We start from the raw sequence: 25587 nt of genomic DNA on the forward strand, positions 1-25587 counted from the left end.
AGAGTTTAACATAAGGATAAAAAACGATTTTTACTTCTCTCTTGAGGTTTTAAATTTATTTTGTTCGTGATTCAAGACAGTATTGGAAAAAAATTTATATTTTATTGTTGGAAAGAGGAAACACTAAACTTTGCAAAGAGTTAAAATCATAGAAAATAAATGGCGACTTTAAGAGTCCAGCGTCACGAATGCAACGAGAATACGAATTTCGAAATACAAAAAAACTAAATCCTGTTGGATCTCGGTGGAGATGGCACGAGGATAATCGCTTATGCGGTCGACGTCGTGTTGCTGGTCCGTGGCAGGTTTCTGTCGACAATCAGCAAGATTATGAAAGGGTTACTGAGGAGGTTGTCGCGGTGGGCTATCAGAAATGGGTTAAGGACCAACCCTGGAAAGATGGAGCTGGTGCTCTTCAAGCGTAGATAGATTATACCGGAGTCCAGACTGCCGTCCTTGGGCGCACACAGAGAAAAGTTGATACCAAACGTGCTCAGTACAATACGGTATTGACAGTATAGCAACACCGTATGGTACAAAAACAATACCGGATGGTATGGATGAAACATAAAATGCTTAGTACCGTTTGGTACTAGCTTTATTACCAAACTGGTTTTAGTTTTAATACCAATCTGTTATTGGTTTTAGCACCAGAGTGTAATTGGTTTTAGTACCAGACTGTTATTGATTATTCCACCCCCTAAAAAACCAAAAAAAAAAAAAAAAAAACCGAAAATAATTTTAATCCAATTTTATTTTGATTATTTATGTTAATAATCACAAAAAGTAATGTCACGCAGTAAAAACCTCAATTCTTTGTATTCAGCAATTGATTTCATAAGCATTGATTCCCAGAAGTGGTTTTCATATGAATACATCAACACAGCATCGTTTTCCACACAAGAGCCTCCTCCTTTGATAGCCTCTTTGTCTGGTATTGAATTGATACCAAATGGTATTAAAAATCTTTGCCAGTGACACGCATAAAATAATACCAGGCGGTATTGGAAAATCACCGTCATTTTTGGGGTCACCCTGCGGCTGTCGAAGGAGGCGAAGTACATTGGCATAGTCCTCGATTCGAAATTGTCCTGGAAGAGGAACACCGAGGAAAGAAGCCGTAAGGCACTGTGCGCTTTTTACTTCTGTAGGAAGTGGCGCATAACCCCCACGATGACTTATTGTATGTATACGGCCATCGTGAGAACTTTACTAACACCGGAGCACTGGTATGATGGAAGGCCGCAGAGAAAGAGGATGCGTGCGAGGGAGTTCGAGAAGAAGTTCGGGGTAACAGGGCCACTGAGATCCGTACCGCTGGAAGGCCTGGAAACGATGCTGGATATGCAGCCCATTGTGGCTTTTATTCGAAAGGGCGCCGCCAAGGTTACGCTTAGGCCGAGGGAGCTCGGAGGTGGGCCTAGCCAAGACATATTCATTTACAGGTAGTGGCAGTTGCCCAACAACAAAATATTGAGTGCACTATTTGTCAAAATCAGTGATTAGTGAAACTCTGATTTTGAGTATGTTACTAGTTCGCGCCATTTTTCGTCGTTTGTGTGTATGGTTCTTAACTATAATACACACACACACAACCAAAACTCGTTGACTGATAGTGCACTTCGTGAGAAAAAAAATTGTACTCAGCTGTTTACGGTACACTACCTGGTAGTTAGGTCATGGGTCGTAACCCCCAAGATGATTTATTGGATGTATACGGCGATCGTGAGACCAGTATTGACCTATGGCGCACGGGTATGGTGGAAGGACGTAGAGAAAGGGGACATGTGCGAGGGATTTTGAGAAGGTCCAAAGACTGGCCTGCGTCGGGGTCACAGGGCCAGTGAGATCCCCACCGAGGGCAGGCTTGGTAGCGATGCTTGATATGCAGCCCATTGAGGCCTATATACGGAAATGCTCCGCCAAGGTCACGTTTAGGTTGACGGAGCTCGGCATGCTGAAGGAGGATGATTGAGGCCACAGTTCGATTCTGGGTGTTAAAGATACGGAGGGTTGACTGAGGAGGATCTCCGACTAACTGGCACCAGTGTCGACTTGGGCGAGGACATTCGCTATTCGTTTTCCTGGGAGGTGTGAATGTACTTAGGAGAATTAGAGCTCGATCTATAATGATGGTTCACTCAATATTGGTATGTCCCTGAGACTGCCGGACGAGTGTAGGGTCTTTCAGGCGGAGGTCTGTGCCATTACCTCAGCCGCAAGAGAAATTCTGGTCAGGGATTTGCGAATGCGAATTTGCCCATGAACATTCCATTAAGGGACTGGGGCAAACATCTCACAAATCAATGAGTGTTGTCCGATACAATTTTGAGCTCAGTGATAAGGAACCTCATTTTTATGGCCGTTTCCGAACGGTGAACCACAGAGCGAAACCTCTTTGGGGAGAAGTTTTAACATGGCAAAGTATCTCACAAATGTCGCCTGCATTAGGAGGGGATAACCACCGTCGAAATATTTTCTGAGGTTCCTGCCAGTATTCGAACCTAGGCGTCATAGGCGGACATGCTAACCTCTGCGCTACGGAGGCTTTCGATGGCCTCCCCTTCGGTAAGGGATTTACCGCCCTCAAAAATCAGGATTTATATGGACAGTATGGCAGTGCTAAAGGCCTTGGAGTCGGGGATGATGAGGCCGATGTGCGTGACGAATTGTTTGGGCTTCTGTAGGAGTTGTATCAATGAGTATGAGGAGGAGACTATCGAGCATTTGAGGTGTTAATGTCCGGGTCTGCAGGGACGTAGACGGAACAGTATGGTACCGACGGGCGGTGCCGTAAGCTCCGACATAGGTACATCTGTGCTTGCATGGGGCTGGGCGTTCTTCCCCCCCTGCTCGGGTTCCCCATTCATCCTGTTTTTCTTTTATTCGTTTATAACCTCTAGTCCGAGGTCTCTTTCTCTTCCTTTTCTATCTAAGGTACCACAATGGGCCAAACTGGCTTCCGAGTGAACTCATCTTTGGTGGGCAACCCTTTCAACCTAACCTAACCTAACCTACCCATAATTTTTATACCCTACACCACTACTGTGGTACAGAATATTAAAACTTAGTGCATTTGTTTGTAAGACCCAAAAGGAAGAGAGATAGACCCATTGATAAGTATACCGATCGACTCAGAATCACTTTCTGATTCGATTTAGCTATGTCCGTCTGTCTATCTGTCCGTCTCTCCATGTTAATTTGTGTACAAACTAAAGGTCGCGATTTTTATCCGATCGTCTTCAAATTTGGTACATTCGTGATTTTCGACCTAGAGGCGAAACCTATTGAATTTGGAAAAAAAATCGGTTCCTATTTGGATACAGCTTCCATATACATGTTCGTCCGATTTGCAGTAATAATTCAATAAAATGGTCATTTGTTAACCGATTCCCTTGAAATTTGGTAGCAAGGATTTTCTCTTGACTCTCGACACTACTGCTGAATTTAATGGAAATTTGTTCATGTTAAGGTATAGCTCTCACATATATATATCGCCCGATTTTCAGTCCCAGAGCCACTCCAAGCTCATTTATTGACCAATCTTGCCAACATTTTGCAAAACGCTATCGTCGACGACTTCCACAATATCTGTAAAGTTAAGTCAAATTCGGTTTTGATTTAGATATAGCTCCCATGTATACGTTCGTCCGGTTTTGAGAAATATTGCAAAATGTGTTCATTTGCAAAATTATGTTCATCCCAAAATTATGTTCCAAATGGACATGTTTACCAAACGGGACAAAATGGTGCTTTAAAAAAAACAGTTTTAGCACACTTGCCCTTATAAATGAGTATTCTTAACACTCTTTACCTCATGAAAGGACATTTTTAGTAAACTTCCCCTTGTGAAAGGGTATTTTTAATACAACTATTTCCTTTATCAAAGTTAGGTTTAAGTACACTTTCTTTCCACATTTCGAGTTCGCATCGCACCTTAATAGTACCTCATTTGCTCTGTTCTACTTTTCTCACCAACCGTTGCAGCTGCGACGTAGGTGGCGGTGATGGAGAGTCAAAAGGCAGATAAATTGATGCCAGGTATGCTCCACCGTCTCCCTGTCTCATCACTTTTGCATCCAACGTTGACAAATCTTGGGTAAATACATACCAATGCTTGCATAGAATTGATATGGTTCAGTCCAGAAACTTTCTTCCGGGTCATAGAAATTGAATTACTAATGAATAAGATTCTATCACCTTAAAACCAACTTACGAAGAAATTTTCTATTAAAGATAATCTTTGACGATATTTCAAGTCTTACGAAAACAAAATTGAATTTTGTTCCGGTTTTAAAAATTAGTACGCATTTAAGACTTGCTACAATTCGTCTGTTTAGTTTGCCTCTTTTAATAGGAGTCAGCTGGTCTATCCATCTATCGATTACAACATTGCTCTAATTGATTTTCGATAACATGCAATGTACCTTAATTTGTTACATATAGAACAATACAACAATGTCGTCATTTGCTACACTTTCTAAGGAAAATCGATCAAACATAATACATGCTCTCTTCTTTTATATCTTTGCTTTCTCTTCCAGACTTACGAAAGACATTTGACATTTAACCTAATATGTGTTATCGATTACGTTTGGCAACTTAGTATTCATCGGATGATCGCTATGCCCAAGCCATATTGTAATGGGACATTCACACTAAAAGGTTTATTGACTTTTGTATTTAATGGAATGCACCACACAGAATTTGATTAATCTATAACTAAAATCACATTTGACTACGACAAAGAAAGTAAATATATATACGTATACACACATTTATCCATGAATGAAATGCTTGGCGAATATTGGGGGTTGACCATTTCTATTTTATGTACACTTTGCAATATGTGCTTCATGTGCGAATGTGTTTGTATTTTGTACTTTTTATTAATTTGACCTTTTAATGGCTAGCGTATTATATTGGCATTGATTTCAATTAAATTAAAACAACAACAAAAACTCATAGTTTTCTTTTTTGTTTTCCTTTTATTTGCAGAATAATACTACAACTAATGCTATTACTACTACACAACAGCAGCAGTAACAACAACAACAACAACTGCGATAACAAAAAATAATAACAACATCAATGTCAGCAAATGGATGGATGGATGGATATATGCACGCCATACACAAAAGAGAAAAGGCAAAAACAAACAAAAATAAAGTAAATTCGTTTTAAGTAAATAATAACGGTGAAATTCAACAAAGCCCAAACCAATAAAAAAGGGCAGAAAAAAAAATAAAATAACAAAACTTGATGATAATAGAAAATAAAGTGCAATTTTCGTATATGCCGGAGCGAGAGAGAGAGAGAAAAGAGCGAAAGAGTTTATATTTATTGGAAAATATTAAAGCAAAAACCAAACAAAAGTCTTTAGGAGAAAATGTAACTATTTATTTTTTTTTATATATATACTCACCTAAAGGAGTAAAGCATTATTAACTCTCAACTATTTGTTGCAATTTCATGAGAGCAAAAGAGAAGACTCCTACCAGCGCCCTAAACCAGGAAGCAAAGATCAACAACATTAACAACAATTTATGTGCCATAACTAAAGAAAAAAATTAATCTTAAATGAAATTATCCAATTTAGATATAGATTTAATAATAAAAATCAAAACAAAAAACAAAAATTATTTAAAATATATTCCTAATAAATAAAAGCTTTAAAAAACACACACACATACATATATATATAAAACAAAAAAAAACGATTAAGTGACGAAACAAACATCTATTTTTAATATTAAATAATAAGCAGCAACAACAACAAAGAACAAGGACATTATCTAATACTCTTTAATAAACCACAACAGTCTTTCTCCAACAACCCAAAACAAACCAAGCATAAGCTCTTCCCCCCCCCACCCCCAACAACAAAAACAAATCCTTATTAAGACGACGGTGTTAAAAAACAATAACACCAATAACAAAAAACAAGGAAGAAAGCCAACAACAACAAATAAATGGGCAAAAAGTCCTACTCTTAACCTTAAAGCAAAAAAGGGAAAAAAACAAGGCGAGAAAAAACCTGCAGCAGCGTACACAACTACAACAACACATCACACAAGTGAAGAGCCAACGAGCAAAAAAAACAAGAAAACATACAAATTTGACAAAGTGTAAACATTGTATTCATAACAGTATTATTAACACGTAACCCACGTCACATCGTCGTCATCACCATCATCATAAGCAGCGACATCAGCGGCAGCAGTTTCAACGTCGTCGTGGTAGTCCTACCCATCGTCATCACCGCAAATTAAACACACACACGTAGACGTCTGTCTCTACCAACAACGACTGATATATATCCCCAGGAATAACAACAAGCCCAAGCAGCTGTTGAGTGTACAAATCTTCTATCATTCGGCAAGGCAAAAGAAAAAACAAAAACGAGAGTGTTTTACTACCAACACCCAACTGCATCATCATTGCCATAATCATCATAGACCAACAACGACGCCGACACAAGGGCTATCAACAAACGCACACACAACAAAAGAACAACATTGAGGGAGAGCACAAAAATCCAGCAATAACTTTACAACCTCAAATAGCAGCACATTACATTGTAACAGCAGTCGCAACAGCGGCAGTAGCAGAGATCCAGACCCCCCACATTCATTTGGGGATTTCGGAGAGAGAAAGACATAAAGTAAGAGAGAGAGAGGGAGAGTAAGATAAAAAGCCAGAGAGACTAAAACCTAGAGAAAGTGTTTGCCGTGTTGTGAGTACGTGTGTTTACCAAACTGTCTGGCTGTCTGGCATATTTGAATCGGTTGACTGCTTGTGAGTAACAAGGTTCGGTTGCCTTGTAAACAGACAACAGCAAAAACGACAACAACAACAACAACTCCAGCTCATACTTAACATATGCAACGAAAACCAGCCAAGTGCTAGCAGTAGCCAGCCCCCTGTGTTAAGTGTTTGATTTTTTGTTGTTTTTTTGTTTTCATGTGTGTGACGTAGACCCAGCAACGCATTGTCATTTGCAAAAGCGCGCCTGTGTTTATTTGTAAGTGCGAAGCTCCCCCAGTCTGAGGTTTCTTGGCTGGGGTATTTTGGTTATATGCCCCCACCTAAACAATCATCTACACACACACACACATACACCTAGGCAACCATTTTCAAGAAGCCAGCAGTTGAAAACTTGTAGCCAGTCTTCATCTTCGTTTGGGTAACTTGAACATACTTGTGGATTTGTGTTGTCTGCTTCTTCTTCTTCATCTTCCATTGTTGTGCTGTGCTTGTTCTTTAGCTCCAACCACGTGCTGGTGTGTATGTGTGCTGGTGCTATGATTTGAACGAGACATCAACACTCAACGAGACGTAAGCAAAAAAAAAAAACAGCAACGGAAGAGAAAAAACCAAAAGACAGAAGAAAATCTGCCAACAACAAAATCCACTCACTAACCCATATACAAGTAGAGACTAGAACAACAGACTGTCAGCATAGTAGTAGCAGCAGAGGCAAAAGCAACATCATCAAAAAAAAAAAAAAAAAAGACGAGGCTAGCCAGCAAGTTGTGGCCCAAACACAAGAGCTGTGAGTGGAGCAAAGCGATCAAAACAAAACAAAAAAAAAACTAAACACGCGGCGGCGGTGTTTTCCCAAACATTTTGTGGCCCACAAAAAGCCAAGAGGCAAAAAAAGAAACAATAACAAAAACACCAACTTGTGTGTGTCCCCCCAGCAGCAGTCAACAGAGTGTGCAGTGTAAACAGAAACACAGATAACACACAGTAAGCGCCACCACCTGTAAGCCAACAACTTGTGCCCAAGCGACAACAACAAGAACAACAACAAACACAATAATAACGTGTTAAACGTTTCCTTCCTACAACAAACAACTCAATCATCGCCGCAGACAAAATGTCTTGTATCTCGAGTAATTTTAGTTCATTTTTTCTCAATTCTCTCAATGATCCATCGGAATTTTCAAAATACCTAAGCAATGGTGAACTGAGATTTTCCTCATTTGAGGATTTTCAGGTGTACAACAATAGTGCCACAACACCGCAACAATATCAGCAACAGCCTCACTATCATATGAATGGCACAATGGCTGGTGCGGATCCCCTCAATCAGGGTGGCGATGAGGGTAATTCGAATTTGGAAAATACTCAACCCTCGGGTCAGCAACATGGCCATGGACACCAACAAACACATGTGCAACAGCACCATCCACAACATGGCCACTATGGCAGTTTTCATCAGCAGAATCATGCAGGTGGTCAACATCCTTTGATGCATTTGCAGCAGCATCAACAAAGATGGGCACCTGGTGGAAGTGGTGGTGTTGGTGTTGGTGTTGCCTCAAATCATCCCCAACAGCATATGCCTACGCATGGTCATGGCTTACCTCCGCCTGCACCCCAGGGGGCTGCGGCAGGCGTAAGTAATGGCCCCACGCCCGGTGGTGCTCCACCACAACATTTTGATGGCTCTTTTGAGTTTATGAAATATTTAAGACACTCCAATGACTACAATGAGAATCCCCATGACGCTGGTGGCCAAGGACGTCAGCATCCGCACGCTCATCATGCCCATCCACATCATACGAATGCTTCCGCTAGTGGGCCCACGGCCATAGGCACCAAACCCGAATCTTCCTTGAATGCCAACAATGCCAGTCTCATAGACTTGGATACCACACCACACAAAGTTTCACGTTCCTCACGCAAAACTCCCGCCGGTGCTGCCAATCATCATGCCAACAGCAATTCGAACAGCAGCCACAATCATCATCCACCCACCCCCATGGCCGTTGATGTTTACGATCATGATTCCAAGCATATGCTTTACGATTTGCATCACATGAATTCCGTGCACAGTTCCAATTCCAATGAATCCTCCATGGAGTTATCCTCGCTAACCTATCCAAATTCCCATTTGAATGCCTCCAATTCGAATACCTCATCGGAGGGTGGCAACAATCAAGGTCACAGTGACTTTTCGATGTTGGGTGTGGCTGGCGGTGGAGCCTCAGCGTCGTCCTCAACATCGTCATCGGCCACAGCCAATGGTGGTGGTGGTGGTGGCGGCGGTGGAGCCAGTGGTAATTCGGATGCGGCAGCTAATGCATCACCAGCAGCACCCAAAGTCTTGGCCAATTTCACCATAACGGAAAATTTCGAAGCTCATCCCTCGCACAAAGTGGAGGAGGGCATTTTCCAGCACATGAACAAGCTTCCTACCAAAAAGAAGGACAATCTCAAATCGCTGGGTGTACGCTTCACCGGTCAAATGACACTCAACGATAAGTCGATAATTGTGGAGAACTTTATAAGATTCTGTCAAGTAAGTAGCATATAAATTTTCTATATTTAGCTTAAGTCTATCGAATTTAGGGTGGCACATTCAAATTTCAATGCAGTTGGCTGATATATGGACATCATGTATGTGAATGTCTAAAGGATTGTTTGTTTATTTGTTTAACAAAATGTTTCTATGACTGGGACTGAGACGAGCTACATTGACCAAGAGAACGAATATCGATAGCTAAAAAATCACCCATTAATCGGAAACACCATGTGTACGCAAAGTGTAAAGTAGAGCTGCGCCTATTCTTGGTTTTTCCGTCTTTCTTTAATTGTATCGCACCATACTCTTAGAGATAGGAGCGAAGAGATGAAGTGAAATGTGAGCTGAGCAGAGGAAAGGCGTGGAAAGTGGATAGGGGTGGAAAGGTACAGAGAGGTGAGATATGGAGTGGGGGAGTGAGGTAAGGAGAGGATAGGATAGGAGTGGAGCGAAGAGAATAGGGTAGGAAAGAATAGGAGTGGTAAGAAGAGAATAGGGTAGGAAAGGATAGGAGTGGAGAGACGGGAATAGAAGAGGATAGGAGTGGAGCGAATATAATAGAGGAGGAAAGGATAGTTGATGTGAAAAATGGAAAAAAGGGAGGAAAGGATTGGAGTGGATAGAAGAAAAGAAAATAAAGGAGGAAAGGATAGGAGTGGAGAGAAGAGAATGGAGGAAGAAATAATAATTGAGGTGAAAAGTGAAGAGAATAGGAGAAGGGATAGGTGAGGTAAAAAGTGGAGAAAGGGAGCAGAGAGAAGAGATGTGAGGAGGGATGTGAAGTGAGGATAGGTGAGGAGAGGAGAGATGTGAGGAGTGGTGAGGAGAGGTGAGGAGATGTGAGGAGTGGTGAGGAGAGGTGAGGATAGGAGAGATGAGAGGAGAGGAGAGATGTGAGGGGAGGAGAGATGTGAGGAGAGGAGATATGTGAGGAGAGGAGAGATGTGAGGAGAGGATAGGTGAAGAGAGGAGAGATGTGAGGAGAGGATAGGTGAGGAGAGGAGAGATGTGAGGAGAGGAGAGATGTGATGAGAAGAAGATGTGAGGAGAGGAGAGATGTGAGGAGAGGTGAGATGTGAGGAGAGGAGGGATGTGAGCAGAGGAGAGATTTGAGGAGAGGAGAGATGTGAGGAGAGGAGAGAGGTGAGGAAAGGACAGAGCAGAAGACAGAGTAGAGAACAGAGCAGTGGAGAGGTCTGAATATCCCTGGAAAGATCGCCTGTCGCGGCAGCAGCATGCATATAGTAAAGGCAAATCCACTGAAGCCGCCCTTCACCGCCAAGTCGGCTACAGAGAGGGTTCTCTCGTTACAATGGTAGCATTTCTTGACATTTAAGGTGCTTTCAATAATGTTAAAACGACGTCAATCATTAAGGAGTTGGAGTTTCTAGCCATCAACTCTACCGTAAGTAAGTTTATTAATCACTTACATATTAAAAGATACATTACGGCAGGCCTGGGATCTGTACAAGGGAGGAAAGGATTGGAGAATAGAGAAAGAAATAATAATTGAGGTGAAAATGTAAGAGAATAGGAGAAGGGATAGGTGAGATAATAAGTGGAGAAAGGGAGCAGAGAGGAGAGATGTGAAGAGAGGATAGGTGAGGAGAGATGTGAGGAGAGGTGTGCAGAGGGGAGGTGAGGAGAGCAGAGATGTAAGGAGAGGAGAGCAGAGATGTAAGGAGAGGAGAGGAGAGATGTGTGCAGAGGTGAGAAGAGAGGTGAGCAGAGGAGAGTTGTGAGGAGAGGTGAAGAGAGATGTGAGGAGAGGAGAGATGTTAGCAGAGGAAAGTTGTGAGGAGAGGAGAGATGTGAGGAGAGGAGATGTGAGGAGAGGAGATGTGAGGATAGGAGAGATGTGAGCAGAGGAGAGTTGTGCAGCAGCATGCATATAGTAAAGGCAAATCCACTAAAGCCGCCCTTCACCACCTAGTCGTCTACATAGAGGGTTCTCTCGCTACAATGGTAGCATTTCATGACATTTAAGGTGCTTTCAATAATGCTAAACCGACGTCAATCATTAAGGAGTTGGAGTTTCTAGCCATCAACTCTACCGTAAGAAAGTTTATTAATCACTTACATACTAAAAGCTACATCACGGCAGGCCTGGGATCTGTAGATCTAAAAAGATGGGTCAGCAGAGGAACACCTCAAGGAGGTGTACTTTCTCCTCTATTTTTGAATATAGCCATTAGGTTAGGTTAGGTTGAAAAGAGGGTGCAGATATTAATCCGCCCCATGCCACTATGGACATACCCCTAAGCCAGTAATCGGTTTGTTGTGTGCTCTAAAAACTATAAAGTAACCTCTAAAAAGAACATTTTAAGTAAGGAACTCCGTGCTACTTATAAAATCCTTAATTTTTCTCAATACCACTCCCCTAAGTTGGTTCATGTCTGGTATTGTGTCTCCACCTAAGTGCCGGTAAAGCCATTAAGAATATATTATTGTCTCTGGAAGAAAAATGCGTAAAAGGGGTCGCGAGAGTTGATGACGTGGCAATTGCGGTTAGGGGAAAGTATCCTAGCACTCTAAGACATAAACTCCAGGAAGCTCTACGTGCAACAGTGAACTGGGCTACCGAAAGTGGTCTAGGTGTAAATCCGTGCAAGACAAAAGTAGGACTTTTCAGCAGGAGCTACAAGTTGCCTACAGTAGCACCTGTCTGCTTGAGAGGAGAGAATGTTCCATTAACAGAAAGCGCATAATACCTGTGCGTTTTGCTGGACAGGAAATGGAACTTCCAATCCAACATTTTGGAAAGCCAACTCCTGCCCGCCCTATACACCTGCAAGAGAACCATTGTCAAAAGTTGGGGGTTTAGACCACGCGCGTCATGCATTGGGTATATACAGCGGTTGTCAGATCTATAATGCTATATGGTGTTGTGGTCTGGTGGACGGTACTTCAAATGTCCACCTCCTGCATAATACTCAACCGGATCCAAAGGATGGCTTGTTTGTGCATCACAGCCGCACTGAGGACGATACCATCCGATGCACTGAATAAATTACTACTTCTTATGCCTCTGGACATTGTGGCTACCCCAATTGCAGCGACCACTGCCGTGAGGTAAAGGGAACTTTCTCATTGGTCATGTGGCGACTACGGACATTGTGTTATCCTTGCTACAATGTCCGATGTTCCAGGCAGTGTAAATTGCACTTTACCTAAACCGCTTTTTGATAAAAAGTGCTGTACCACTATTCCTGATAGAACCGATTGGAACTACGGTATCCCTGGTAACAAAAGTTACATAGACTTTTATACGAATGGTTCCAAACCAGACGACCAGGTGGGCTTTGGGGTGTATTCTTAAGATCTAGAACTGGTCATATACAATAGAAAAGGTTACCCGAAGGTTACAGTTGAAAATTCACCTGTTCTGGGTGCCGGACCTCAGAGATATCCCAGGGAATTGCAAAGCGGAAGAGCTGGCGAGACTATAAGCTACCTTACAAATTCCAGGGAAACTGGAATCTGTGGCTATGCCTCTGGCGACATTTAAGCTACGTTTGAGGACCAGGCCCGAATGACAACGAATGATAGATGGTCACAAATAGGGGGCTGTGAGCACTCCAAAACTATGTGGCCTAATCTAGACTTGAAGAGGTCCACCGCTTTGCTGTCACTGGCCAGAACAGACTTCTCAGTCATTTTGTGCGTCATTACAGGTCACTGTCTCATCGGAAAACATGCTGACAGGCTGTAGGTTGCCAGCAATGACTTTTGCAGAAGCTGTGAGGACATTGAAGAAGATGAGACATTGAGTAGAACAGAGGTCTCAGCCATTGTGTCCACCATGACAGGTCTCTGTCTCATCGGCAAACATGCTGACAGACTAAAGGTTGCCAGCAACGACTTTTGCAGAAGCTGTGAGGACATCGAAGAAGAATAGACCATAGAACAACTTCTCAATTAAGTCTAACAAATCTTTAAAGTTAGGACAAAACTGTTTTTCATTGCTAGTACTAGGAAAGTTGGTCTCCCTAGAGGCAGTAAAATTTTAATTTTAATTCTAGTTTTATTGTTTTTTTCTTCTGTATCCCCACATTCTTGAGCAAAGCAGTAGGGGGTCACATTTTTCTTGTTTCAATGATTTTATTGATTTTTTTGTTTCTTCCACAATTCGATTATAAAATGGTAAAGAATAAAAGCAAAAATAAAACTCAATAGCTTTGGGTAGCTGTAGAATGTTTAATTTGGAATAAAAAAATATATATACCGTCATCTACACGTTTACATATTTATGGCCTTTTGGTTGTTCAATTTGTCTTTGGCCAGCAAAATATATAAATGCTTAATTAAATTTTCAATGTTGAAATATTCTCACACACACACACATACACACACATGCACACTCACTCACTCACTCAACTCTCTAAATATAAATCCTTCTAGAATAGAACAAAAGAAAGCACAACTACAACAACAAAAGCAGGGGAAAAAAGTTCAACCAAAATAGAGACGACGACAACACATTCATTAGATGTGATATTTCTGGTACCCAAAGGACATTTGGCAAATGCTGACTGGATCTGTTGGGTTGTGCGGTTGGCTAGAGGGTCCTTTGGTTTATGGTCGTCAGTCATTTTCTGTACTCTGTCTCAAAATAAAAATTCTAACTTTGACAAAGGCGGAGGCCATGTCAAAGTTTTCAAGGAGGAGGAGAGATGAAGCCTAAAATATTTTAAAATTTTCAATGTCCGTGTGTGAGCGCGCGTTCAACTACCTCCTCATACATCCTAATATCTATGGCATATGGTGATATATATGAGGACCATAGACCAAAGACCCAGGAACTCTTATTATTCTCATCAACCTTCGTAACGCCCAACATCACCATGCTCATCATCATCATCATTGGAATCGGTGCGAGAGGAAGTATGGAAATAAATTTGATATTTCTGTGGTACAAAATAATACAATTTACATATGTATTGTACAAATGCTATATCTCGCACTCACCATACATATGTATGTATATGTATATATGTGCTGCATTCTTATGTATGTGTGTATGCGAGTGTACAATTTGTGCATACATTATAATACCACCCTGTGTATAAAGTCCTTATGCTGGTACTGGATGCACACACATATAGACTCTTTTATACCGTATGTATATACCAAACATTAGGTGTTTGTATGTGTACCACTCACATGCAATATTTGTATGTTTGTATGTTTGCATGTGTGCTTATATTTATATCCTTCTAGTCTGCATATGTAAATAATTTTAAAATTTATAATCAAAGTGCACAGATAGACAAGGTACGTATGTACATATGTATGTGTGTTTAGTGTGTGTGTGCAAATAAATGTACCAACAACATTCAATGAATACCTCTTCGGTTTGGTCCCTTAAATAGCAACAATTTTTAAGATATATGAGACATTACGCTATTGCGGAAAACTTATGGAACTGCACTTTCAAGACTTTCAAGCAAATATCCCAATTAAGTCGAAATTTATTTTTATACCCTCCACCATAGGAGGGATGGTGGCATACTATTCCCCCATCCCTCATCTACTACTCGAAATATTCGTCTGACAATTTAGGTCGATCTAGCCATGTCCGTCTGTCTGTCGAAAGCACGCAAACTTTCGAGGGAATAAAGCTAGCCGCTTGAAATTTTGCATGAATACTTCATATTCGTGTAAGTCGGTTAGAGAATGTAAATGGGCCATATCGGTTCACGTTTTGATATAGCTGCCATATATCGAGGTTAATAAATCTCCAGGCCCGGACGTTATATCAACACTTGTCCTTTGTAAGTGTTCTTCGACGATTGCTCGTCCACCACGCAATCTTTTCAACCTTGCTTACGGTGCGAGAGTTTTCCCGGCGCGTTGGAAGTTTGCGAACGTTCAGCCCATTCCCAAAAAGGTGGGACGAAGAACCCTACGAATTACCGGTCAATTGCGATATGCTCCGCGCTCTCCAAGGTTGTGGAGAGTATGTTTAACCATCATCCGGACCCGAATGGTATATCAACCCTTGCCCTTTTTAAGTGTTCTTCGACGTTTGCTAGTCCACCACGCAACCTTTTCAACTTTGCTTACCGTGCGAGAGTTTTCCCGGCGCGTTGAAAGGTTGCGAACGTTTAGCCCATCCCCAAAAAATGTGGGGCGAACACAAATTCTAAATGCAAATTTTGCCCATGAACATTTCACTAAGGAACAGGGGCACACTTCTCACATATCAATGAGTGCAGTCCGATTCAAGTTTTAAGCTCAATGATAAGGGGCCTCCTTTTTATAGCCGAGTCCGAACGGCGTGCCGCAGTGCAACACCTCTTTGGAGAGAAGTTTTACATGTCATTGTACCTCATAAATGTTGCCAGCATTAGGAGGGGAAAACCACCGCTGAAAATTTTTTTCTGATGGTCTCGCCAGTATACGAACCCAGGCTTTCAGCGTCATAGGCGGACATGCTTACCTCTGCGCTACGGTGGCCTCCATGTGGGGGCGAGCAACCCTGCGAATTACCGGCCAATTTCGATATGCTCCGCGCTCTCCAAGGTTATGGAGAGTATGGTTAACCATCATCTTGTCAGATACTTAGAGTCGAGTGGCCTTCTTAGCGATAGACAGTATGGGATTCGCAGAAATCGCTCTGCGGGAGACCTAATGGCATTTTTGTCGGAACGATAGAGTCGCTCTATCCACCAGTTTGGTGAGAGTAAGGTTTTTTAAAAAAATATCTGTACCACTATTTCTGATAGAACCGATTGGAATTACGATGTCCTTGGTAACAAAAGTTACACAGACTTCTATAAGGAATGTTCCAAACTAAACGCCCAAGTGGGCTTTGTGGTGTACTCTAAAGATTTAGAAGTGGTCATATCCAAAAGGTTACCCGACCACTGCAGTGTGTATCAAGCGGAGATCCTTGCAATTAAGGAAGTGGTGGAGTGGCTAAGATGTCATTACGACGATTGGCATGAATATCTTCTCAGACAGCCAGGCAGCCATTAAATCCCTGGAGAACGTATTTCTGAACACAAAAACCACCCTCGACTGTCGCAGATCTCTCAACGAGATGGCTGAACAGTTCAAAATTAATCTGTTCTGGGTGCCGGTCTACAGAGATATCCCAGGGAATTCGAAAGCAGACGAACTTGCGAGACTAGGAACTACCCGACACACTCCAGGGAAACTGGAAACTATGGGTATGCCTCTATGTAAGCAAAGTTTTCAGAACCAGGCCCGAAGGACAACGAATGATAGATGGTCACAAATAGGGGGCTGTGAGCATTCCAAAACGATGTGGCCTAATCTAGGGCAAATGGGTAGACTAGAGTCGAAGTCTCACCCAATAGATCGTCAACGAAAATAAAAAAAGAGAAGGGGAAAGGACAGAGCCTTGTGGCACACCTGCGGTCAATGTATACCCTATCAAATGCCTTGGAGATATCCAGAGCCGCGACCTTAGGTAAGGTTAGGTTTAAGTGGCAGTCTGCAGACAGACTCACTTAGACATTTTTGTCCATCCTGTTACCAGGGATATCGTAGTTCCAATCGGTTCTATCAGAAAAGCGGCTCAGGTAGGGTGTAATCCACACTGCCTGGAACATCGGATATTGTATCAAGGATAACAAAGTGTCCGTAGCCGCCACATGACCAATGAGAAAGCTCCCTCACGGCGGTGGTCGCTGCAATTTGGGTAGCCACAATGTCCAGAGGCATAAGATGAAGCATTAAATTCAGTGCATCAGATGGTGTCGTCCTCAGTGCGGCTGTGATGCACAAAGAAGCCATCCTTTGGATCCGGTTAAGTATTGAGCAGTAGGTGGATTTTTGAAGCGCCGTCCACCAAACCACAACACCATATAGCATTATATGGTCTGACAACTGCAGTATATACCCAATGCATGACGCGCGCGGTCTAAACCCCCAACTTTTGCCAATGGCTCTCTTGTAGGTGTATAGGGCAAGAGTGGCCTTTCTTGCCATTTCCAAAATGTTGGCTTTGAAGTTCAATTTCCTGCCCAGCAAAATACCCAGGTATTTTGCGCTTTCTGTAAATAAAACATTCTCTCCACCCAAGGATACAGGTTCCACTGCAGGCAAATTGTATCTCCTGCTGAAAATAACTACTTCTGGCTTGCACGGATTTATACCCAGATCACTTTCGGTAGCCCACTTTGCTGCTGCACGTAGAGCTTCCTGAAGTATATCTCTTAGAGTGCTGGGAAACTTTCCCCTAACCGCAATTGCCACGTCATCAGCATACTTTTACGCCTTTTTCTTCCAAAGACAATAATATATAGTTAATGGCTATATTCCAAAGTAGAGGAGACAGTACACCTCCTCGAGGTGTTCCTCTACTGATCCATCTTTTTCGATCCACAGATCCCAAGCCTGCCGTTATGCATCTTTTAGTATGTAAGTTATTAATAAACTTTGTTAGGGTGGAGTTCATGCCTAGAAACTCAAACACCTTTATGATTGATGTCGGTTTTACATTATTGAAAGCCCCTTCAATGTCAAGAAATGCTACCATTGCATATTCCTTGACAGCGCGAGAACCCTCTATGTAGCCGACTAGGTGGTGAAGGGCTATTTCAGTGGATTTTCCTTTACTATATGCATGCTGATGCCGCGACAGGCGATCTCCACGGATCTTTGCCCTAAGATATGATTCTATCAACCTCTCAAGAGTCTTCAGCATAAAAGATGACAGATTAATAGGACGAAAATCGTTCGCCTTCGTGTGGTAGGGTTTTCCTGCTTTCGAAATGAATATGACCTTCGTGTCCCTCCATCCCACAGGTATATATACCATGCTGATACAAGCAGAGTATATCTCCCTAAGCCAGGGAACCAGTCCATCAGTCACTGCTTGTAATTCAACCGATGATACATCATCAGGGCCTGGCGACTTAAAGAAGTGGATACTTCTTATCGCCCAAAGGATTTTAGGCTTGGACACAATTTCTCAAATGGCCTCCGACGAATGCATATCAGTGACAACCTCTTCTGGCGCCACGTTGTCCGTTGGAGAATTTCCCGGGAAATGTGTATCAAGGAGTAGTTCTAGTATTCCCTCACTAGACATTGTCCATGCATTCTCTGACTTCTGGCTATACCCCACCGTAATAGGTCTCGAGGACAGAATCTTCCTTAACCTAGAGGCCTCAGATGTATCCTCCACGGAGCTGCAGAATTCTACCCAGCATTTGTTCTGAGCTTTTCTAAGCTCGCCCTTATATTTTCTTAGCTCAGCCTTATAGATGTCCCAATCTTGTGGTGCTCTTTTGCTCTGTTGAAGAGTTTTCTGCAGTCCTTCCTTAGACCAACCAGCTCTGGGGTCCACCAGGGCAGTTGCTATTTGCCCCTTGCCTAGGCACTAGGGCATGCTGACACAAGCGAGTCATTCAGGGCCTTCGTGATCCGTTTGACCACTATGTCTATATCCTCCGTAGTTTCCACTTCCTTTTCCAGTCTAGAAGGGATAGTGGTGCAGAATTTATGCCGAAATTTATCCCAATCCGCCTTTCTTCTGTTTAGCCGAGGGACCACTACTTCAGTATTTTCTCCAAGGCTAAAATTAATATAACGATGATCAGAGAAGCTGTGGTCATCCAACACTTCCCAGTCGCATATTCTTCCACTTATATCTTCCGATACAAAGGTAATATCTAGTACCTCCTGCCTGCTCCTGGTAATAAAGGTCGGTTTCTCCCCCTTATTACAAATCGCCAGATTGCAACTTATAATCTATTCAATAAGCAGCTCACCCCTTTCTTCTGACATCCGAACTTCGCCATATCTAGTGATGTGCATTAGCATCACTTCCTACAACGAGGCTTTTCCTCCTTACAGAAGCAGCTTCAACCAGCGACTTTAGGTTTGAAGGCGGCATCTCTGAATCGTGTGCCATATATAGAGAAGCCAGCCAGTAATGAGATTTGTTTATTTCAAGGCTGGCTACTACTAAATCTTCAGTGCTTAGCGACGGAAGAAGAAAAACATTTAAACTACCCTTTGCAAGAATTCAGGCTCTGTGCCCCCTATTCCCCGTACCCTTGAGAAGTTTAAATCTCGGAATTCTTAGTCCTCGAACCATTCCTCCACACACTCATGGTTCCTGGATAAGAACCACGTCAAATACCCCAGCCATCAGGAGGACCTTCCAAAAATAATTTTCAATCAACATCCATCAATTGGAGCAATTACAAAATTAATTGAAAAGTTCGAAAAATTTCTATCATTTTTTTAATTGGATCAATTAAAAAATTAATTGAAATTTCAAAATTAAAATTTGCAAAAATTTCAATCATATTTTTTTATTGGATCAATTAAAAAATTAACTGAAAGTTTCAAAATGTTCAAACATTTTTTTAATAAATTAAAAAATTAATTGAAAGTTTCATTTTTAATTTAATATGAATTTTTTTATTTAAATTTGTTTAAATTTCTTCACCAAAAACGGTGATATCAACATTTTCGTGATTAAAACAGTTGCAATTATAAATTAATTTGATCAATTAATTTCGTGATTGAATCCAATTTTTTATTTTTTTCTGTGTACGGTCCGATTTAGTCAAGTTTTAAATTTCTAGCGCAAACTTTCTAAATTTTTAGTTTTTTGGTGAAGCCGACTGATGATGGTGGTGAAGCTGGACTGAAATTTCGGGTTTTACGCATTTTTTTTTTAATTGTAATTTTCTTTTGGTGAAGCCGACTGATGATGGTGGTGAAGCTGGACTGAAATTTCGGGTTTTAATTGTAATTTTCTTTTGGTGAAGCCGACTGATGATGGTGGTGAAGCTGGACTGAAATTTCGGGTTTTACGCATTTTTTTTAATTGTAATTTTCTTTTGTTGAAATGTCGTTTGCTTGTCACCTGCAGTATTTTTTACAACGACAATGCCCCATATGCCTGTAGTCGTGGTGGACAATTGCCCGAAAGTGTGGGTAAAATTGTGCGAATCTTTTCGCTTGTGTGTGACGGTATATTCAAAAGTAATGGCCAAGCTATAGCCTGTTAATGTATGGGTGGGTGTCTAAATGTACATAGACCACCACCGATGTTGGTATATGCATGAATACTTAACGTGGTCGACTCCAATGATAATTGGGAAATGTTTGCATACTGTTTGGTTGATCATATTCACAGAAAGAATGGGGAAGTGGTGGGCGGTAGGGGGGGTGGGGGGTGTGATAAAGGGGTAAGCTTTTCGACATACCTTATCATACGTGGATGAGAACTTTAATGATGTAATGGGGTTAAAATTATATGCGTTCTATATGTGTGCGCTCGAGTAGTGGTGCTGCGTTTGGGGAGTTGTTTGGGTTGTTGCGTTGCGTACATATTTGGCTTGACGACAACAAGAACTAAATGCTGATTGTTGTCCGCCGAGCCCCAAAAACCCCGTCACTTCACTCTCAATTCAATCCCCAATTGAGGAACACACCTATTCGTAAGTCTACCCCTTTCGTAGGTTTGGACTCTGCCTTACTGCTGCTAATGGTGGTGGCGCATAGCCGCCAAAAACCAAGCGATTTGAATTGAGTTTTCATTTAGTTTGGGCTTAATGGCATATTTAGGGGATGGGTAGAGGGGGGTTTTTGTGGAAGAAATGGGGGCCAAGTGCCAGACGTGAAACCAGGGTGGATGTCTCTGGCATAATAATCGGTGCTACAACAGCCAAAGGATACACATAGGAATACACGCACACACACACACACACTGATGCACGCATACATTGGTACATAGCTGGCGAATTTTATAAATTCTATGTATAAATTTAGAAAATTAAGGCTTGCCAGAAATTAATTTTTCAGTTGGCATCGTTGGTATGGATGAGACGTTGTGTGGATTCGAGAGGAAATGAAATTTGAAATTTTCGGCAAATACCATATAAACGAAATACTGGGTTATTGTGGTGAGGAGGATGTTGCAGGCTGCCGACTGTAGAATTGTCCTCGAAATTCGTCATTTGATATGTGGTGTATATGTAGAGGTAAAGAGGACATACATATGTCAATATCCCTCTACATATAAGCCAACATTTGCTGTAATGTATGAGCCGTATGTGTGCAAGAGAGAAAGAGAGAGAGAGAGAGAGGCGAGTTCCAGCTAACGCAAAGCAAAGATTTCCAAGGAAGAAGATTTTATCACAACCATACCTCTTATCTCACCTCTCACACCCCGAGCGCCCAGCCGCTCGAGGTACGAACGTGTCAAGTAAATAGCAAAGTAAATAAGAACAAGGATAATGATGCAAAGTAATAAATTTTGAAGGAAACCTCGCAACTGAACTCCATGGCAAAAGGGGTGGTTCATTTCAAGATACCTTCACACACACACGCACACACCCAGCATAGAGGTATACATTTGTATATGTTGGGTTTTGCTATGTTGGTTACGTGTGCATCCGTTTTATTTCTTGCTCTATAAGTAGTTTTCCTTTTTATTCTTCCTCTTCTTTTACTTGTACTTTTCGAATTCTTGGCTTTTCAGCCACCACCCTATAGCCATAAAAGGTGAAAAGGCAAAACATAAAATTTAAGTATTCACAAAAAACTTAAACGCAACACACAAAAAAAAATTAAACTATAAATTTTGTAACATTTTTAGAAGGCACACATAAGGCTAAAAGTAAAGAAGAAATGAAGAAAATTTTATTTAATTTACATCTATGGTCTTGAGACATATGGGTGTAATGAAATTAGTTTTTTAAACTTTCTATGCAGGGAAAGTTTGTATGTTGGTTCGCTGCTTTGAACGAATATTTGAGTGCTTGCCACACTTTGGTATAATACAAGGTAGCTGACGCAAAGCGTTAACAAGTTGACCCTGGCATATTGTGTCAAAGCAACTTAATAGATTTGGCTAAGCCGACTGATGATGGCGGTGAAGCTCGGCCGAAATTACGGCTTTTACGCATTTTTTTTTTTTCAATTTTATGCTCTCCACTACAGGATGGGGTATGTGTTTTAGTTCTCTGCTTTGAACGAGTATTTTAGTCCTTTCCTCAATTTGGTGTAACACAGGGTAGATGACACGGAATGTTACCAAGTTCACCCTGGCATATTTGTCAAAGCAACTTAATAGCATTGGTTAAGCCGACTGATGATGGCGGTGAAGCTCGACTGAAATTACGGCTTTTACGCATTCATTTGTTTAATTTTATATCTTTTACCAAGGGATGGTGTATGTATTTTAGTCCTCTACTTTGAACGAGCATTTTAGTCATTTCCACACTTTGCTATGTTGTTGTTGTAGTAGCAGTGTGTGGTACACTGAGGCGGCAGCCCTTGCCGATGAAAGAATTCATCGGGTCAATCCGGTACGTACAACCGGCTGCCATGGGATTGACACTTTGCTATAATACAGTGTTGCTGACACGGAGTGTTACCAAGTTCACCCTGGCATATTTGTCAAAGCAACTTAATAGCATTGGTTAAGCCGACTGATGATGGCGGCGAAGCTCGACTGAAATTACGGCTTTTACGCATTCATTTGTTTAATTTTATATTATTTACCAAAGGATGGGGTATGTATTTTAGTTCTCTGCTTTGAATGAGTATTTTAGTCATTTCCACACATTTCATACAGGGTAGCTGACACGGTGTGTTAATAAGTTCACCCTGGCATATCTGTCAAAGCAACTTTATAGATTTGGTTAAGCCGCTTGATGATGGCGATGAAGCTCGACTGAAATTACGGTTTTTAAGCAGGGTATACCCTCCACCATAAGATGGGGTATGTATTTTAGTTCTCTCTTTAGAACAAACATTTTAGACCTTTCCACACTTTAGTATAATACAGGGTAGCTGACACGGAGTGTTACCACCCTGGCATATTTGTCAAAGCAACTTAATAGCATTGGTTAAGCCGACTGATGATGGCGGTGGAGCTTGACTAAAATTACGGCTTTTACACATTTATTTGTTTAATTTTTATCAAAGGATATGTATTGTAGTTTTCTGCTTTGAACAAGCATTTAAGTCATTTCAACACTTTGGTATAATACAGGGTAGCTGACACGGAGTATTACCAAGTTCATCCTGGCATATCTGTCAAAGCAACTTAATAGCATTGGTTAAGCCGACTTTGGGGGTGAAGCTTGACTGAAATGACGGCTTTTACGCTTTTATTTGTTTAATTTCACATCCTTTGGCAATGGATGGGGTATGTATTATAGTTTGAACGAGTAGTCATTTCCACACTTTGCTATAATACAAGGTAGCTGACGCAAAGCGTTGACAAGTTCACCCTGGCATATCTGTCAAATTAGAAATGATAGCTAACTGACTTTTGTTTACAAGCCACCAAAAGTATTTGCTTCTGAGCGAATTCAATAGGCGTAATATTTGGCTAAAAATCGCAAATGGTTATTGTCCAAACACCTCAAAGTAAATAAAATGTCAGTGGATTCTCATCATACATCGTTGTAAACACCATGGTGATGGTGCAAAATAAAAAAGTTCAACAACGAGTGAGGGTTCGAATTCGACGAAATCCATGCCGAAGTGGCAATCAAATGGCTAAAGATTTGAAAATATCTTTTGAAAGAATGCAACAGATATTCAAAAACGAGCTCGAGGTTAAGCCCTACAAGTTCGAAAAGGCAAACGATCTGACACCAAAACAAAGAAAAGGGCGAAAATGCACTGCCGCATTGAGGACAAGAATGTCTCTGGACATTATGATTAGACAAATTGCTGCGACTACTGTTGTGAGGTTAAGGGATCTTTCTCTTTGGTCATGCGGCGGCTACGGACATTGTGTTATCCTTGATACAATGCCCAATGTTCCAGGCAGTGTGGATTACACATAACCTGAGCCGCTTTTTGGTAAAAAGTGCTGTACTTGCATTCCTGAAAGGACCGATTGAAATTACAATATCCCTGACAATAGAATCTACCTAGACCTAAAACCTAATTTGCAGAAGGATATATGAATCCTTTCATCAAATAGAAGTACAACGGTTTTTTCTTCGTATAATAAAACACAAACCTTTTCTTGGGATATATTTTATTTTTCCATAATAAACGTGAAACTTTAGTAGGACCTCGCTGCACCCTCATATAAATTGTATTGTCATATTCGTTACTACTCCAAAATATCTTTCATTTGAACCCCATTTAGCCATGGTTGACCAATTTTCCCATTTGGGAGGTTTTGGAGGGTTTTTGGTGGTGGGATGGTCCCCCATTATTAGGGCCTCATTTTTTAAGTTATAGTTGTAATCTACTCCCGAATACCCTTCATTTGAGTCCCATATTGACATGATCGTACAATATGCCTATTTGTGGAGTTTTAGGGTCCGGGAGGCCCCCTAGGTACTATTTTTAATATCATTTTCCTACTCTACTCCCAAATACCTTTCATTTGAGTACCATAATGTTTCGATCGGTCTACTTTTTATTTTGGGTTGCGTTTTGATGGTAAGGGGGAGGAGGGTCCGCCCCCCTTCCGTTATGAATAAATTATATAATCTGTGAAAACTATGAGAAAATCTATTCAGCCGTTCTTGAGTCCATACGGAGCAAACAAATTTTTAGACTCACCAACAAACACAAATTCATTTGTATACCCTACACCACTACTGTAGTACAGGGTATTATAACTTAGTGCATTTGTTTGTAACACCTAGAAGGAAAAGAGATGGACTCATTGATAAGTATACCGATCGACTCAGAATCATTTTAGAATCATTTGTGTACAAGGTACAGGTCGCAATTTTTTTCAGATGGTCTTCAAATCAAATATTGAAATTGGAAAAAATCGTTTCAGATTTGGATATAGCTCCCATATGTTCCATATATGTTCGTCCGATTTTGACTAATATTGCAATAAAGCGCTTTCGAAATTTGGCAGGAAGGATTTTCTTACAACTTTAAATATTACTGATGAATATCATAGAAATCGGTTCAGATTTAGATATAGCTCCCCCATATATGTTCGCCCGATTTTGAGAAATATTGCAATGAAATGCTCATTTGTTAACCGATTCTCTTGAAATTTGGCAGGAAGGATTTTCTCATGGCTCTTGATAATACTAGTGGATTTCATAGAAATCGGTTCAGATTTAGATATAGCTGTCATATATGTAAATAGCCCGATTTTCACTTCTAGAGCCCCTGCAAGCGCATTTATTGACCAATCTTCCCAAAACTTTGCACAACGCTTTCCTCGACGACTACCACAATCCCTATAGAGTTTGTTCGAAATCGGTTCAGATTTAGATATAGCTCCCATATATATGTTCGCCCGATTTTGAGAAATATTGCAATGAAATGCTCATTTGTTA

General features: G+C 41.2%; 1 protein-coding gene across 4 annotated transcripts in view; it reads left to right on the forward strand.

Moving 5' to 3' along the window:
* Positions 1–25587, forward strand: part of LOC106086343 (serine-rich adhesin for platelets) — a 148904-nt gene that overhangs the window by 57548 nt on the left and 65769 nt on the right. For all 4 annotated transcript variants that reach the window (XM_013250983.2, XM_013251006.2, XM_059360846.1 and 1 more), the window contains exon 3: positions 4999–9310. In XM_013250983.2, the coding sequence (XP_013106437.2) occupies positions 7883–9310 (1428 nt within the window). In that variant the 5' untranslated portion in view covers positions 4999–7882. The remainder of the gene's footprint in view (positions 1–4998; positions 9311–25587) is intronic.

This window comes from Stomoxys calcitrans, chromosome 1 (assembly GCF_963082655.1).
Source record: "Stomoxys calcitrans chromosome 1, idStoCalc2.1, whole genome shotgun sequence".
NCBI classification, from domain to species: domain Eukaryota; kingdom Metazoa; phylum Arthropoda; class Insecta; order Diptera; family Muscidae; genus Stomoxys; species Stomoxys calcitrans.